The following is a 17,061-nucleotide window of genomic DNA, read 5'->3' as shown; positions in this document are numbered from 1 at the left end:
ACTGGAGATATTGAAGAGCAGGTTAGACAGACACCTGTCAGGAATGGTCTAGATAGTGCTTGGCCCTGCCATGAGGGCAGGGGACTGGATTTGATGTCCTCTCGAGGTCCCTTCCAATTCTAGTGTTTGGTGATTCTATGATTTACCTATGAAGGTGAAAAATTAATGACACCAGCATGGAACAAGTGCTGCAGCAGGCAAAAGGAAGGTTATTGCCGTGCCAGTTCATAGCGTTTCATACCAGAATCAGCTGCACTTTTTACCACTCACTGACCTCTGTATGCAGGACATTTTCTGAGATCAGGAGATTTGCTTATTCCTTTCCCTGCTCACACTTCTTGCCTGTAACTCTTCCTGCTGGCATCTGGTGATAAAGCTTCTAAAGCTCAGGTCTTTGGTGCAGTCATTTGCACAAACAGAAGAGAGAAACTCCCATATATTTTTGCGGCTCACATGCTCAACTGGTTGACAGGGATGTTTACAGTGTTACTCTGAGTGACAGAATTGAAGTCACAGCATTAATTACTTGCTGGGAGGGTAAGTACGCTGCTAATCATGACATGGTGCTATATGCTGGCAGCCATCTCATTGTACTTACTTTATCTTTATTAAGAACTGTAACTTTTCAAGTAGCCTGGAAAATGTGATCTTTTTTGTAGCTGTGGAAAGCTCAAAATCCAGTGCAAACACGATGGGGGAGACATGAGGTGGGGTGTCTGAGACATAAGCCATGAAGAGGATTGAGAAATTTCCTGTGTGCCCTGCAGGAAGTGGTGGGTACGTGGGGCGAGTCACAGGTGCTGCAAAGAGGTGCGTGGCTGAACCAAAGGAAAGGCTAGTGAGAGCACATACTATGTTTTTATTTAAAAAAATGCACTATCCCCCTGCTTGGGAGCACTTTCACTTCTTTTCTGCCCTGCGCTGATCCCCCGTGCAAAGCTCCTTTCCTAGTTATTTTTGTGGGGAACCAGAATTTCATCTTAATCCATTTCTAACCATCCATTATGTTAGCTCCAGGATAATGTGCTTTTCTGGCTTGTCTGGGGAGAGCTGGCATTCCTGGATCTCTTCGCATCTGTTCCAAAGAGACTCAATTAACTTTCATAGCTGGTCTAAATTTTAAAAGCCTGACAGAGAAAACACTTAATAATCCCAATTCTGGTTTGTTTTGTTTTCTTTCTGGCTGTCTATTGTAGTAATTCCAATAATGGACTAGTATAGAAATGCCAAAAGAATTTCTATCAGCAAAACAAGTACTTTCTTCAAATGGTGACCATGTTTTAAGCCAAACAAATGAAACCTATAATATATTAGAAATATTAGACTTCTGTTTTGAGTCAAATGCTTCATACAAGAGTTTGGATAATTTTATATTTGTTTTTTTAAACCAAATCTAATAAAAAGAGATCAACTATTTAGCTGTATGTAACAGAGAGGTTTTTCCTCAAACACCTGTAGTAATTTCCAGAGTATTTTCAAAGCCAAAACATGTGTGAATTAAATTTGACTTTATTGTGTTTGTATGAAATTCCATTTAATGTGAGAAGCTGAGTTGTACGGTGAGACGTAAGCAATTCAATTCTCCACAAAGTTCTTCAGATGTGCAAGTGTGAGAAAGTTATGGGAGGAAAAAAGGACAAAAACAAAGGCGTAAGCACAGGGAATGGGAAAGGAAGGAAATCTGCTCTGTGGTTACTAACTTAATCCAGCTAACCCTTCTTAGAGGCAGTCAAGCAGCAATAGAAAATCTGCCTCCTACATGAAGCACATGAGTAATTATTCCAGCTTAGCGGCATGTCTTAGTGCAGGCAAACTAACTTCTTAAACATTCAATTTGTCATGGGTGTACAATGATATCTTTATATTGTTCTATGCATCAGTGTTAAATGGTTACAGTATGAAATTTGGACACAGAAGAGTCCGAGCTCAATTTTGGTAAGTGACCACAATGGGACTGCCAGCAGACCTGGAATAATGTTTATGACATTAACTTCACAAATCCTGTAACTTTTAATGTTGTCCACTTTGAATTCCCTAGGAAACCAAGAGATTTGATCTGACTGGCAAATGGGCATGACAAGGATAATAACTTTTTCAGACGTCAGGCCTGGCTACCTGCTGTTGTATACAAACGGCTTCTTTCTAAATCATTTTTACCACTGGAATAACTTGAAGGATCAACAGTTCCCCAGGTGCTCTAACAAGTGACCTTCTCTGAAAAGTAGAGTGGAAAGATACAGAGGTGAATTGTCTCAACTCCTTGGATTATGAAGTGTGGGAGTCAGTCGCTCAGATCAGCTACTAGTTATTTTCTTTTTCAATATCTGCTTCTACCACTGACTAGTTTGATGCTGGGCAAGTCACTTAATGGCTCAGTATCAATTTCCCTTCTGTAAAAGGGAAATAATTCTCATATTAAAGGGCTTTGAGAGCTATGGATAATAAGCACAAAGTACTAATATAATCAAAGGAAGGAACAGCAACATAAATTCGGTTTCTAACTCATTCATATTTTCTTACCTTCCTAGTCCCTTTTTCTTTCAGATGCTTTTGCTTTTCCATTTGTAGCAGGTACCCTTCTGAGTTACTGCGATTAATTTTCACTTGATTTCCTTCATTTCTTTCTGTGTTAAGCTCCGAGTCACTTTCTGCCCTTGGGATTACAGGTGAAAACAAGCCAGAGAAGTGCCTTTCAGCAAGGTGAGCATCTTCCAGTTGCGAGATTTCTTGATGATGTTTTTCCATTGTCTGTATAAGTTGCGCAGTTAGAGAAGGGCCTTCTAGCAGTTTGTGTGCAGATGATTGGGATGACCTCAATTTAAAAAAAAAAATCAAAAACAAAATACAAGAAGGAAATTGTTTACTCAAACCTACATGCAAAGCCCCAATAAGCAATCTGTAAACTGAAATATTCATTGCTAATCAAACAGACTAATAAAACCATTAGATATTGTTTGCTGGATATTTTTTCAATTCGTTGGGCTATCCAGGCAAAACTTCAAAACATCAGATCATTTGAGACTGATTCTGATCTCACTAACACACCCACGTGTACCATGAATAACTTCATTAAGTCAACTGGCGAACTCTGGGCTTGATCCAAAGCTCACTGAAATCATTAAAAAGAGAACCATTGATTTCAGTGGGCTTTGGAGAAGCCTTTTAGGTAGGTGAAAATCAGGCCTTTGTTTTCATTTAAAACAGAATTTTCGTTTATTACCTTCAATCAACATACAAGCTCTATTAATAGTCTTAGCCTCTCATGCCTTTTTCATGCTAGCAGTATCAAATTTTGTTCTTCCAAGAACATCTGCGCAGAAAACCTTTGACTTTGATGGGAACTTGATAAATAAAGCAAATGCAGGATTGGTAAAAATACTCCCAGAGGCTTGTACCTTATATGCATTAGCATTACTTCTGGTAGACCTGCAAGCGGGGAAGATTTTTAAGAAGAGTAGTACTTGTGTAGACAAGTGTTGAAACATGATTGGTAGCAATTAGTGATTTTCGCTTCACCTTGCCAAAAGCTGGGTTTTGGTATAACCAAGCTGACAACAAACAAGTTCCTCCAGACTCATTTTATGGATAATGCAGTTAAAATGACTTTTGTTTTTGCTCTTTAATACCAGGGTTTCAGTTCCATTCTTAAGTTTGATCTTGCAGTCCTTACAGGTTCATACATACTAAAATCAATTGAAATTTCATGTGTAAGAATGGCAGGAATAGTGAAAGCTTAAAAATAAGCTGTACTACATCAAATTCTAACAAACAAATTATAAATCAGGAATAAATTACTGTGTTTGAATGTATCCGATCTTTCTGAACATTTCTTTGTTCTTCTCTAGTATGCCTTCTTGGCATCATGTACTATTATGCTAATAACATTTTGACACGTCCTTACCCCAAGCTATTGGTAGTATAGTAGTTGTGATGGCTCTTATCTCTATAAAATTGTTTTCTATGACTCTCAGTTGAAACTTGGTCTTTTATGAATTCTTCAAAATTAGCATTGTAAGTAGATGAAATGCTTTTATGATTTAGGAACATGTGATCCTTTGAATACCAATCAGGTGTAAGAGGCTCCAAAACGTAACTGTTCTGTAAATATTGCTGATTATACAGAGGGCTGTTGCCAGAGTTTTGCTGATATTTCTTGTTTTCTTCACTAATATATGCTGGAGATAAATTCAACCCAGTAGCGTTTTTATGCCATGTTCGTTCAAGATGGTGTACAGGAGAAGCCAAGTTCATGGAGAGCTGCTTCTGATTCTGGTTTACAAAATAATTCATATTTGGTAAAGTTTTTGTGTGTGTGTCCCAGTTTGCTGTAGAACTAGTCTTAATGGAACAAGTAGTTGGACCAACAAAGGGATTTGTTTGTAACCCAGTATCCAGTGAACTACTATCATCTTGTTCAAGTTCTAGCACGTCAGAGGTATTGGAATTTATCGGAGTGTTTTCAAATTCTGTTACTTTGCGATATCTGCGATGCTGAGATCTTGGTTCTGCTAGTCTTCCTGGAAGATGCTGCACATCATTCCCTGACAAAGAGCTTTCTTTTAGCACTCTATTTAATTTTGTTCTGTTTTTTGGGGGCTGTTTATTTTGGTGATCCTAAAAAGAGCAGAAGATAATGTGAAACTCAGCAATGATCATTTTGCATGTAAACTAAATGATATATTGAAGAGACAAACATACTAAAGTTACATATACTTTTTGCTGCTCCAATACTTTCCCTTCAAGGATTTCTCCACATCTACAAACCTTAGGCCCCAATTCAGGACAGCACTAATGCATATGCTTAACTCCACAAAAATCAGTGGGACTTGAGCTTTTAACAATATGCTGAAGTGCCATCTTGCTTTTACTTTACTATTTCTTTTCTATATTTGCATGAAAAATAGGTAGATATAACTGTGGCAAACCCTCTTGACTTCACTAGAACTACTTCAATTTATACCAATGGAGGATCTGACTCAGTGCATAATGGAGAAGTTTTGGAGTCAGATTTTCATCTGATGTAAATTGGCACACTTCCATTGACCTCAATAGAAGAGTGCCAATTCACAACAGCAGAGAATTTGGTTCTGTTTCTGGGCTGTTTTGTTGCTAGATTTAGAAATGGGAGGGGAAAAAGGCATTAACTTCTGATTTGCTATTTTTGTGTTTCTGATTTTAATGTTATATCAAAGTTTCTGGAACCTATAGTACAAATAAAAAAAATTTTCCTCTTCCACATGGTAAAAATGAAAATACTATAATTCAAATACTGTAAAAGGAGCTAGTATTGATCAAAAGCTCTCCATATTGATGAATTACATATTTTCCCAGTGTGAAGCACTTAGTATAAATATGTCCTTAGATGTTTTTGGAATTGCAAGTTAAAGCAATCTATTTGCCTGGAGCTGTTGTCTGCATGTTGTATTCTCCATTCAAGCCATCCAACTCTTTATCTATTGCTAATATCTGCAGCACTAGTCATAGCTTACATTACACAACAGTTTTTCCAAGGATGCAGTTTTTAGGCTTGTTTGCAGTGGACAAAGAAACAAGTCAATAGACACAGTTTAAATTGTTTCATCATTAAACCAAGTATTCCTGTGCTTGCAACTCCTGCGACATGCCATCCGAACAACACACAATTCAGGAACTTAAGTTCAGTGGGGCTTCTTTCACTACGCAAGGCAATATACTGGAAATCTGGGGTTTACTTCAGATTTATCATCTTCCCAATTAAGGCACCAGGTGTTGTTTCTTTTGAGGCAAAATATAGTTTTCCTTAAAGGTAATATATAAAGCCATTCTCAGTCCATTTAATCTTTATCAGAACTGAAATCCTCCATTTCATCCTCTACTCTCCCTAGGGTTCTTTTGTTACCAACACTTGCAATCACTACATAGCACATGCACTCAGAGTAACTGCCTAATGGTAGGTATTAAGTCCACATATAGAGCTGAATGTTTTGGTGAAAGCTTTAGCACTGGGGATTCCTGACTCCTGGTGCCAAGCTGATAATTTGTTAGCTAGACCTCTTCCATAATGATTAGTGCTTTTACATATGGTGCCTCCTATGGAAGGGTCCCACAGTCTCAGCATGAACCAGAGACAAATTGTGACTGAGCCATTGCTTTCCCACTCAGATGGATCAAGTAGCATAGTACAATTCATCATTCACTAAGAAATTTGAAATTTACAGAACATCTTTAACCATGAATAATAGCATAAACTGCTGCTTGCTCTCTTAAGGAGCACAGCTTCTTGCCTCAAATGAACAGCAGGAAATTCAAACAATCTGCTTGAGCTACTTCAGCATAAACTTACTACAAAAACTAGGGCAGAGGTTTTGGAAAGAAGGCTAGACATTAATTTTATGGGAACTGGGAGCCCAAATCCTTTAGAAGTTGACAAAATATTTTGTGTTCAGCCTGTGATTCATACCCACATATGGGTGAAGGAAGTGTCTGAGGAGAAGAGAAACACTAAAACAAGAAGAAAAGCTTGCAAGAAAAAATAAGTTCATTCATCTTATTCTCTCCCGCCCCCCAACTCATGTTTCCAGTGTTTACATTTCTCTCTTCATAGTCACTATACTATGAGCCATCTGCAGAGCAATTTCTGCTATATCAGGATCTCTTGTTTGATCTTACCTATGAAGATGTGAGATGCCCGTGTTATAACTATCTTAAACAAACATACAAAAGGTCTGTTAAAACAGGTGGAAATGACCCTGTAAAGATCACGTGAGCCTGACTTTCCACTCAGTTACATCAGTTTGACACCAGCATAACTTGGTCAAGTTCAAGTAGCATTATCTTGCCCGACAGTACAATTGCCCAGCACTTAATGCTTCCTCTCGGACTTGTTTCAACATCAAGAAGCAGATACAAACAGCTAGCTGAGCAGAGCTGGAGCTGCTGCAAGGTCTTTGTTTGGTGACGTGTGCCAGCTGCCAAAGCAATGCTTGGGGACCATTCTCCAAAGTGACAGAAGCACTTCATCGGAGACTGCTGCTGCGTGGAATGTTCAATGAATGGAGAGAAGCCCAGCTTTCCTACGGAAACATATCCCCAGAGCGACGAGGAGTCCTGTGGCACCTTATAGACTAACTGAAGTGTAGGAGCATAAGCTTTCGTGGGTAAAGACCCACTTCGTCAGATATTCCAATGGCCCCTTCTGGCCTTAATAATCTATGAAACCTGGTATAAAACGGGCCCGGTGAAACGAAGAATCAGGCTGCAGTGCTTTAGCATGGCACCATAATATCCAGATTTGCTTTTGTCCCACCTACATAACAAGTGATCAGTTCCATGGCAGAAGTTGCAGCACAGGAAGGTCCTTCAGTTGCTGGTCGCCATTGTTTTGCCTCCAGCACCCTTTGACATAGATGAGACAAAACCAAATCTGCAACAATCTTATGGTACCATGCAAATACACTGCAGCCTGATTCTTCATTCTACTGTGCCAGTTTTATACAAGGTTTCATAGATTTTTTTTAAAGCATCTCTGGAGAAAGTCATTGTTAATATTCTATTACATTTCCACATAAAGAGACCCTCATTAACTAAATTAAGATGGCTACATTTTTCCCTACTTGTAAAAACCACTGGGAAAGAACAAGGCTGTTACAGAGCTCAATCAAATACACATACAGCTGAAGTTATCAATGAACATTACCTTCGACTCAGATTATTATTTTTAGACCCTAAATTGTAACTATACAGTCAGCCCTGATCAGAAATTAGGCTACGTCTAGACTGCAGGCTTCTTACGGAAGAAGCTTCTTTCAAAAGAGATCTTCCAAAGAAACGTCTTCTGAAAGAGAGTGCCCACACACAAAAGCACATTGAAAAAGCGATCTACCTTTTTGAAAGAGAGTTTCCAGACTGATTGGATGCTCTCTCGCATAAAAGGCCACCCGGAACCACTCCAGGTAGGGCTTGAGGTCACCAGTTGCTTCCAAGTGCTGGTGCCGGAGCCTTACAGAGACGCGCTTAAAGGGACCTCCCTGAACAGCCGTTTCTCTGCTTCTGTTGCGTGCTTGTGGACCTCTTTGAGGGACAGCAAAGCTCTCACGACACCTGCTGTGGTTGTCCTGCTTTTTTGGACACCACAGCTTTTCTCTTGGTGCCATGGAGCTGGCGCTGCCTCTGGGCATGAGATGGCCCCAACACGGCCATGCCGCAGGTTTTGCAGCACTTTGTATCAGCTGCCTTCCTGGTCCTGCATGAGCTCGACCCCGAGCTTATTCTTGGGACCCTCTCCCTGGGTGCGGGTGCTACACTCTGGCAACCACACCCCACTGAGGAGAGGCATTTCTGGAGGCTTGACACCAGTTCAGACTGGTGGAACCGACTGGTCATGGAGCAGTGGGACGACCAGCAGTGGCTCCAAAACTTCTGCATGTGGAAGGCCACCTTTTTGGAGCTATGTGCCTGGCTCACCCCTGCCCTCCAGAGGTGTGTCACCCACCTGTGGCCCACCATCCCACTGGAGAAGTGGGTCGCAATCATCATCTGGAAGCTTGTCACCCCAGACAGCTACCGGTCAGTGGGGAAGTCCACCATCGGGGCCCTCTCAGGCTGCAGTCCCTGCATGGGGAGGGGGAGAAGTCCTGGAAAGGGGGACCCTAGGGAATGGAGGCTTGGGGGCTGTGGGGGTGGAGTGGGAGTAGGGAAAAGCCCTGTCCCTGGGGGGGTTGTGCCTTCCTGCCCTCACACAGCCCTGCTGCTGGGGGGGCGCAGCCTCACAGGGGGTGGCTCCTGAGGTGTTTGGGGGAGGGGAGGAAAGAGGAGGCAGGCACCTCCCTTCAAGCACTCCCTCCCTCATTCTGTTATGTATGTTTTTTTGTCTCCTTCTGCAGGTGGTGAGGGCCATCAACTCCATCGTGCTGAGGAGGGTCATCCACCTGGGAGACCTGGACCCGATCGTGGCTGGATTTGCCACCCTGGGGTTCCTGAACTGCGCTGGAGCCATAGATAGGACCCACCCCCCGATCCGAGCACCAGAACATCGAGCGGCCCAGTATATTAATAGGAAGGGCTTCGTCTCGATGGTGCTGCAGGCCTGGTCGACCACCCTGCACAGTTCATGGACATTTCTGTCAAGCGGTCCGGCAGGGCATCTTTAGAAACTCTAGCCTGTATGGAAAGCCTCAAGGAGCGGTTCAGGTGTCTGCTGACCCACCTCGACGTGGAGGAGCACAATATCCCCGAGGTGGTTGTGGCATTTTGTGTTGTCCACAAGATTGTGGAGAGGAAGGGGGAGGCTTTCCTCCTGGGGTTGGGTGCAGATGCTAGCCATGAAGGGAGAGCCTTCCAGCATCCGAGGACAGCTGCCATCTGACAGGTAGGGGTTTGCATCCGGGAGGCCCTGAGGGAGAGGTTTTCTCACGCACCCCAGTAACTCTCCCCAGGGCCTCCCCACTAGGAGTCTCTGCCTTGCAGCCCCATCTCTTCGCCCTTTCCCTGACCTCAGAGTTAAGACACCTGTTTGGTTGTGAACAAAACGAAGTCTGTATTTATCTTACAATAAAAAAAGGTGGGCAGGGAAAGGTTGGGCTCATAACCTGGAGTGGGAGGGGGGCGGCTAGATGTGCCGTCTCGGGTGCAGGGATCTCGTCGGAGTTGAGGTCAGGTGGGTCCGGGGACCACAGGGCGGTGGGCAGGAGAGGGAGCTGGAGCAGCATCAGGGATGGCAGGAGGGACAGGGAGAGGGGGCATGGACATCACCTGGGGAGGGGGCAGAGGCATTGCACGGGAGGCAGGCGGAGGGGAATGGCCATAGCAGGGTGGGCGGGAGGCAGAAGTATGGAAGCCAGGAGCAGCGACTGCAGGCAGTTGTGCCATCATGCTGCATCAGCTGGTCCCATGTACGGTTCCGCCACTCGGCGTCCTCATTGACCTTCTGCGCCAGGGTCGGCTTCATGTCATGCAGGACACTGACATGCTGGAGGACGAGGTCTTCCTGGACCCTGGTGCACCCTTCGGGTCCCCCGGGCCTTGGCGGCTGGCTCTGGTGGTGTGGCTCACCCCTCAGTCCCGACTGGTCTGGCTGTGGAGAGAGAGAGGCAGACACTGTCCCTGTGGCCATGCCCTCTTCTGTGAGCAGCGACCAACAATCCTCGGGGCAGAGCCATGTGTGGCCTGCACAGTGGTCTATGCCTCACAGGGGCCCCAAAGTGCCCAGGGGACCGTGCTGCCTGCTTCCCACCCCACCCCCCGGCCCACGGACAAACAGGCAAGGGAAGTGTCCAGCCACAGTGGGATCTCCTCATGGGTGGCAGAGGAGCTGGGAGCAGCCTGGCCCTCTCTGGAGTCTGCACACACACCTGGGGCTCACAGCGTTGCCGCAGGAGCAGGTGGTGCCTTGCATGTGCAGGTATGTCTGCGTGCCATGTGCGTCACTCCTCCGTGTGTCTGGGCTCATGCCTGCGCCCTTGTGGCTAGCCTGCTTCTGCCCCCCCCCCCCCAGGGCCAGGCATGTGTGGCCTCCCCTGAGCCTGGCAGCAGGATTCCATCTGTGCTCAGGAGCTGCCTGCTGAGTCCGCGTGTCGCACACTAACGCTGCACGTGGTTCTACATGTGCAGACCACAGCACGATGTCCAGCCCAAGCAGCCTGAGCAATGCTCGCCCCCCGCCCCCTGTGCACCAGCCTCCCACGCCCTGTGTGTGTGACAAACTAAGATCACTCACCTGAAGATCCTTCCCCAGCATCCGATGAGGCCTGGGAGACATGCTGGTTCACAGGCACCGGCTCCAGGGACAGGGTCATGGTCTCCGTCTCCTCCTCCTCTTCTGGCTGGCCCTGGCCCTCCTGCTCCTCCTCCGCTGTGACCTCTGGCTGGGTGACGATGGGGGTCTGGAGGCTGGAGTCCACCACAATGGGTGGGGAAGACACGTCCTCACCCCGCAGGATCTGGTGCAGCTCGTCAAAGTGGGGGCAGGTGTAGAGTCCTGCCCCTGAGCGCGAGCTGCGCTCTCTGGCCCAGACATATCCCTGGCAGAGCTCCTTAACCTGACTCTGGACTGGTTCCAATGTCCAGGGTGGGTGTCCGCGCGCCGCCAGGGACTTGGCCATGAGTTCAAATATCTCGGTGTTGCGCTGTTTGGAGCAGAAATCCTGCAAAGTGTCTTCGCCCCAGAGCTAGAGGAGGGACAGGATCTCCGCTCTGGACCAGGAGGGTGCCCACCTCTTGGTCCCTCTGGGTGGGTCCTGGGACCCCTGGGGCTGTTCTCTGCAGGGGGCTTGAGGCTGGGACATGAGTGGCAAGCCCTGTGGCAAGGAGAGCTGTGTGGTGAGTTGCTGCTTCCAGGCCAGCTTCCTGCCACAAGGCTTGTCCAGGGTGCCTGCAGCTTTAAGAAGGGCCAAGAAACAGGAACTACAGAGTCCTGATTAATTTGGACAGAATGTCCACCAGGGCACCTGTGTTATTTCCCGGAGGCCTCTTCTTTCGAAAAAAACCCTCCTCACCATCCACACACGTCTTTTTCCAAAAGAGCATTTTTGGAAAAAGGCTTCTTCCTTGTAGAAAGAGGATTGCCAACGCCAGAAAACCCCTCCATTCTTTCGATTTACTTTCGGAAGAATGCGATTGTAGTGTGGACGTAACACAGGGTTTGTCAGAAAAATGGCTGACAAAGCTCTGTAGTGCAGACATACTCCAAGAAATAACTATGATCGCCCAAGCAATGAATTATTATCTGAGTTCCTGGCTTTCTTCTTATTCCAATGGGAAATGATCTATGCCAACCCTTAATTAAGGTCAGATTCCCCCCCCCCCCATTCCACTCTGTTTTAGGACTGTTTACCTGTTGTTTCTTTTTACTGTATGTTTATTTTCTTTAGGAGGACAATTTTCTGCTGATACAGAGAATCAGAAGCTCTTGGCCTCATATCTGTTTGAGACTATTTTGGTCTTATTCAGAACATAATCTGTTTATTCTTACCCTAAACTGACTGCTCCAGTCCAATCCTTATTTATGCCTAATTACATACCTTTCAAATACTGTACTCCACTTACCATCTTCCACATTACAGCTGCATTTCTCTTTATTGTAAGAGCAAAGGAACAACTGGATCTCTTGGGGTATGTCTACACTACAACGTTAATTCGAACTAACTTAGTTCGAATTACTTAATTCGAACTAAGCTAATTTGAACTAATGGATCTAGACTAAAAAACTAGTTCGAATTAGCGTTTTGCTAATTCAAACTAGCATGTCCACATTAAGTGGACTCTGAACAGGGCTTAAGGCTGGCCGGAAGCAGTGCCGGCAGGGCATCAGAGGAGGACTTAGAGCGTGGAGATGCTGTGTCAGGCTAGCCGAGGGCTGTGCTTAAAGGGTCCCGACACCCACCCCGAATAGACAGTTATCAGGGGTGCTCCGCTTGCAAAGCAGTCCTGGCTTGGATTGCCCGGAGTACCCACACTGGGCACATCATAGCACTTGGCCATCAGACCGGCTGCACTTGCCGCAGGCTGCCATCTGGGGAGAGGGGGCAATTGGGGGGGCTGCAGGAGAGCTTCCACCCCAAAAGCCCGCAGAGCCAGCCCAGTCCTCCCCATCAGGGGCGCATACCCCATTCCTCCCTCACCTCCTTCCACTTACCCTTCCCTAGCCCCTCTTCTTGATGTACAAAATAAAGATAACATGTCTTCCAAAATGGAATCTGTCTTTATTGAACAAAACTGGGGGAGACTGGGAAAAGGAGGTGGGAGAGGGGAAGAGAGAGGGTTGGAGAGGGGAGGGCAACTAAAATGATCAGGGGTTGGGAACAGGTCCCATATGAAGAGAGGCTACAGAGACTGGGACTTTTCAGCTTAGAAAAGAGGAGACGGAGGGGGGACAGGATAGAGGTCTCTAAAAGCAGGAGTGGTGTGGAGAGGGTGCATAAAGAAAAGTTCTTCATTAGTTCCCATAATAGAAGGACTAGAGGACACCAAGGCTGTGTCTACACTGGGCCACTTATTCCGGAAAGCAGCATATAAGGGCTCGGGATAGCAAGTGATGGAGAGGAGGAGAATAGAGAGGGCAGAGCTTCAAGAAAGGGGCAGGGCTTCAAGGTAGGGGCGGGGCAGTAGATCTTGGCTTGTTCTGTCATTTAAAAAGTGATCGTGGGTGTGAAAAGGTTGGAGACAACTGCCCTAAGGTGCACCTCCCTCCCCCCTAAACAATTTTTTAATCTTAAAACATATCCTTGATAGAAGTCGGAAGCACCCTTCCTCTCCAAACAACACAGAATACAACAATGAATTTAAGACTTATGTAAATAGCCCTGGTAATCCACCAAAGCCAATGAACACTGTGGCTACGTCTACACTGGCCCCAAATTCCGGAAAAGTGATGCAAAGCAGGTAAGTCAGAATAGGGAAATCCGCGGGGGATTTAAATATCCCCCGCGGATTTAAATAAACATGTCCTACCTGAGGAATAAGAGATCCTCCGGAAAAGGGCTTTATTCCGGAGGATCGCGCCAGTCTAGACGCTTTTTTCCGGCTTTTCCCCAAGCCGGAAAAAAAGCGGCGGACATGTTTATTTAAATCCACGGGGGATATTTAAATCCCCCGCGGATTTCCCTATTCTGACTTACCTGCTTTGCATCACTTTTCCGGAATTTGGGGCCAGTGTAGACGTAGCCTTTATGTATTAGTTTTATGGGTCTGTAGTGTTCTATAATCCTAAAGAGACTTGATCTTGATCTAGGACTCCTTGAGATTTGGAGGAATATTGTGGATTTAATCCACCATATGGATCAAGTAGCATAGTTTTTGTGCTTTCACAGCAAGCTTTTCTACTCTGTAAATCTTCTACCTCTCAAGTTGGACAGTCAGCAAGTAGCCCTGGGATTTACAGAGTAAGATAAATAGTTATGAAAGCAGTTACTATATGCTACTTAATCTCAGAAATGTAGGTTTGGAAGGGACCTCAAGAAAGGAATGGGAAAAATCTAGTCCATTTCCTCCATGTGTAACCCACACACCTAGTGTGGTTCACTGTCCCATGTACAGCGAGAGATAAGAACAAGGGAGCTCTATAGCCTAAGATCAGAGCCAGCTGGCTTTTAGGTCAAGCCATAGAGGTTCCCACAGTAAGCTCCAGAGATCCTAGGTTCAAATCCGCCTGGTGGCGGTTACACATGCTTTATGTATGTGATGAATTTTAGTGTACAAGATTTGTAGAATAATACATTTAGGTGTATTCTTTACAGCAGGGGGCCCCAAGAGAATTACCAGGCATCTGGTTAAGGTGGAGGAGTCAACTCTGCACTCCTGGAAGAGGAGGGACTTGGGGAAAGGGGTGGGGCTGGAGGCAGCCAGCCCTCAGCATCACCTAGAGAGTGCCACACCCCCACCAGTCTCAGCACTACCATGGCCAGCATCTTTGGCCACAGCTATTGCTGCATTAGTAGAGGTGGTGGCCAGGAAACCCAGGCCCATTGAAATCACTGGAGTTGCCCCTCCTGCTCTATAATCTGTTTTACTTTGGCAACTACTTATTACCTTTGACATTGTATTAGGGAGCTGTAATGTAAACTACTATTTACTTCTCAAGCAAAAAATGTGGCCTATTGGTTAGAGCATAGCACTGGGAGCCAGGTCGCCTAATATGGACAAATTGCATAATCTCTCTGCACTTCAGTTTCTCCATCTGCACAATGATTAACCCCCTCTCCCAAAGGCCTGAGGCACAACTGATGTGCAGGTTACACTACTTCAAGTGCAATATATATGAGTAACAATACTTGTACGTGCTTTGAGAGTGCTGGGTGAAAACCATTAAAAGAATTGCAAATTAGTAAGCAATATTAAGAAATAAAAAATGTAACAACTATGCCACAAGTTAAATATAGAGGCCAAAAATCCAAAACATGTTGGTTTGCATTTTTTATTCCAACACATCACATTTATATTCCCCCCAGAAAGGAACCTTTAGTTGCTGTGACCGCTGGAGCCATTTGTGTTCGGGATCCATGGCCATGCCTTGAAAGTCAATGGCATTCTGAATATGCCTTTCATCAGCTGTTTTAACATCTAAAACCTATAGAAGAAAAACATACATTAAGAGCCACACTAGACTTTCCATGCTATGGTAGTATAGCAGGGCCAAAAATAGCATAAAAGATCTATGGAGAGGGAGGGGGGCAGGAGGATAAAGGGTGAAACAAGCAACAATCTCCATGCCAATACAGGTAAACAGTAAAATGCAGCATTAGATTATTCATGGCAGGACAAAGATGGGGCCAACTCGGATCACAGGCAAAGGGAGTGCACAAACAATTCAGTATTAGTAGAGACCACAGTAGTATGAATATTAATAGGAGAGGTTGTGGATGCCATTCTGAGCACCTTCAGAGAACAGAGGGAAAGAAAGGTGCATACAGTAGGGACTTCTGCTCATAGCTAATAAGTCTCAGAGGGGTAGCCGTGTTAGTCTGTAACTTTAAAAACAACTTAAAAAAATAATAGTCCTGTAGCACCTAACAAAAATATATGTCTAGTATCATGAGCTTTCATGGGCAAGACCCATTTCTTCAGATGAGATGATCTGAAGAAACAGGTTTTGCCCATGAAAGTTCATGATACTATGCATATATTTTTGTTAGTCTCTAAAGGTGCCACAGGACTACTGGTGGTTTTTTTAAAGTTGTTTTCATTGCTAATAGCTGTCCAATATACGTAAGGTAAGATACCTCTAATATAGGCAGAAGAAAGCATACTACACATCCATCGCTGTTATACAGACAACGAGGACTGCACTAAAACATCCTATATGATATACATCATAGCAAAGCCTAGACAATATATTTATTCATCCAGTACAGAAAGCACTATAAATTAAAATAATGTTGGTAGAAAAGTATTGGGTGCAGCCACAGATCACAAATAAAACAGCTTATAGCCATGCAGTAACAATCAGCTGGTGGTAGGCAACAAACCACTTATATGCTAATCATCTTCTTCATGAGCAAAAACACATAACATAGCCATATCCTATACCAGAGGGTGTATAGAGTGTGTGGGGGCACATGGGAAATCAGATCTGAGGAATTATTAAGTGGGGACTGATCATAGTCTAATATAGATTTTAAGGCCAATATCAAAATGGTCACATTAACTACCACAAATGCAACAGACAGAATTTTCAGAAGGGCTCAACATGCGAAGTTGGTGCAAACAACACATCCAGATTGACAAAGCAGACATCAGGCAGAGAATAAGAAGCTATACAGGCCTGCCTGTCTGCATACAGTATAGCAGGAACCAGAAAAAGATTGACAGCGGAAGCAAGTATTAAGTGCGAGAGGCATGATGGGAAAAAATATGTTGATGTTTTAAAAATTGTTAAACTTTCTTTCAATGTTTTTCATAAAATTTCATTAAAATAGAAACAATGTTACAAATATTTTGGTTCCAAATAGAATTAAATGAACAAAGTATGAGCAGGGAGCAATCCAGGCAGCAGATCAAACACATGCCATATAAAAAATTAGCTTGTCTATCTTCTATTATCTTTCTTTCTGCCTCTTTACTGCCAGATATTGTCCTGGTTTCCTTTTACACTGCAGCTGTAAGTAGGAATAAGGGATCTTCCGGAAAAGGCTTTATTTTCCGCAAAATCCAGTCTAGACTGGCGCTTTTCTCCAGCAAAACCCCAAGCCGGAAAAAAGCGGCAGCCATGTTCATGCAAATGCCGCGGGGGATATTTAAATCCCCCGCGGCATTTGCAATTCCAAAGTGTCGCATTAGCATCCCTTTTCCGGAAAAGGGTGCCAATGTAGACACAGCCTCTATGTTTTTTCCATGACCCATAACAAAATATGACAGTACAGTACACACATGTGACTGTAGGCAATAAGCCGGTCTAATCATTGTTGTGACAACATAGGTACTTTACTAAGTCATTGCCTGCAGTAGGGGTAACTGAACACCACTGCCGAGAGGGTATGGCTAATTTGGGAAAAGCCATAGGGAGAAGATGCCTGTGACCAGTGGAACTGTTAACTACAAAAACCTGAGCTCAGATAATTAAGGACTGTCTCTTTTCTACACAACCAATTA

General features: G+C 44.6%; 1 protein-coding gene across 3 annotated transcripts in view; it reads right to left on the bottom strand.

Moving 5' to 3' along the window:
• JHY (junctional cadherin complex regulator) overlaps positions 1 to 17,061 on the bottom strand; it is a 56,238-nt gene that overhangs the window by 14,895 nt on the left and 24,282 nt on the right. For 2 of the 3 annotated variants that reach the window (XM_075916397.2, XM_075916394.2), the window contains exons 4-6: positions 14,930 to 15,040; positions 3,902 to 4,614; positions 2,521 to 2,812 (exon numbers count right to left, since the gene is read on the bottom strand). In XM_075916397.2, the coding sequence (XP_075772512.2) occupies positions 2,521 to 2,812; positions 3,902 to 4,614; positions 14,930 to 15,040 (1,116 nt within the window). The remainder of the gene's footprint in view (positions 1 to 2,520; positions 2,813 to 3,901; positions 4,615 to 14,929; positions 15,041 to 17,061) is intronic. The other variant, XM_075916395.2, reaches the window with a different exon arrangement.

This window comes from Pelodiscus sinensis, chromosome 25 (genome assembly GCF_052426305.1).
Source record: "Pelodiscus sinensis isolate ZL-2025 chromosome 25, ASM5242630v1, whole genome shotgun sequence".
In the NCBI taxonomy this organism is placed as follows: domain Eukaryota; kingdom Metazoa; phylum Chordata; order Testudines; family Trionychidae; genus Pelodiscus; species Pelodiscus sinensis.
The sequence above is the reverse complement of the archived record's forward strand: the minus strand, read 5'-3'. Positions and strand labels throughout refer to the sequence as shown.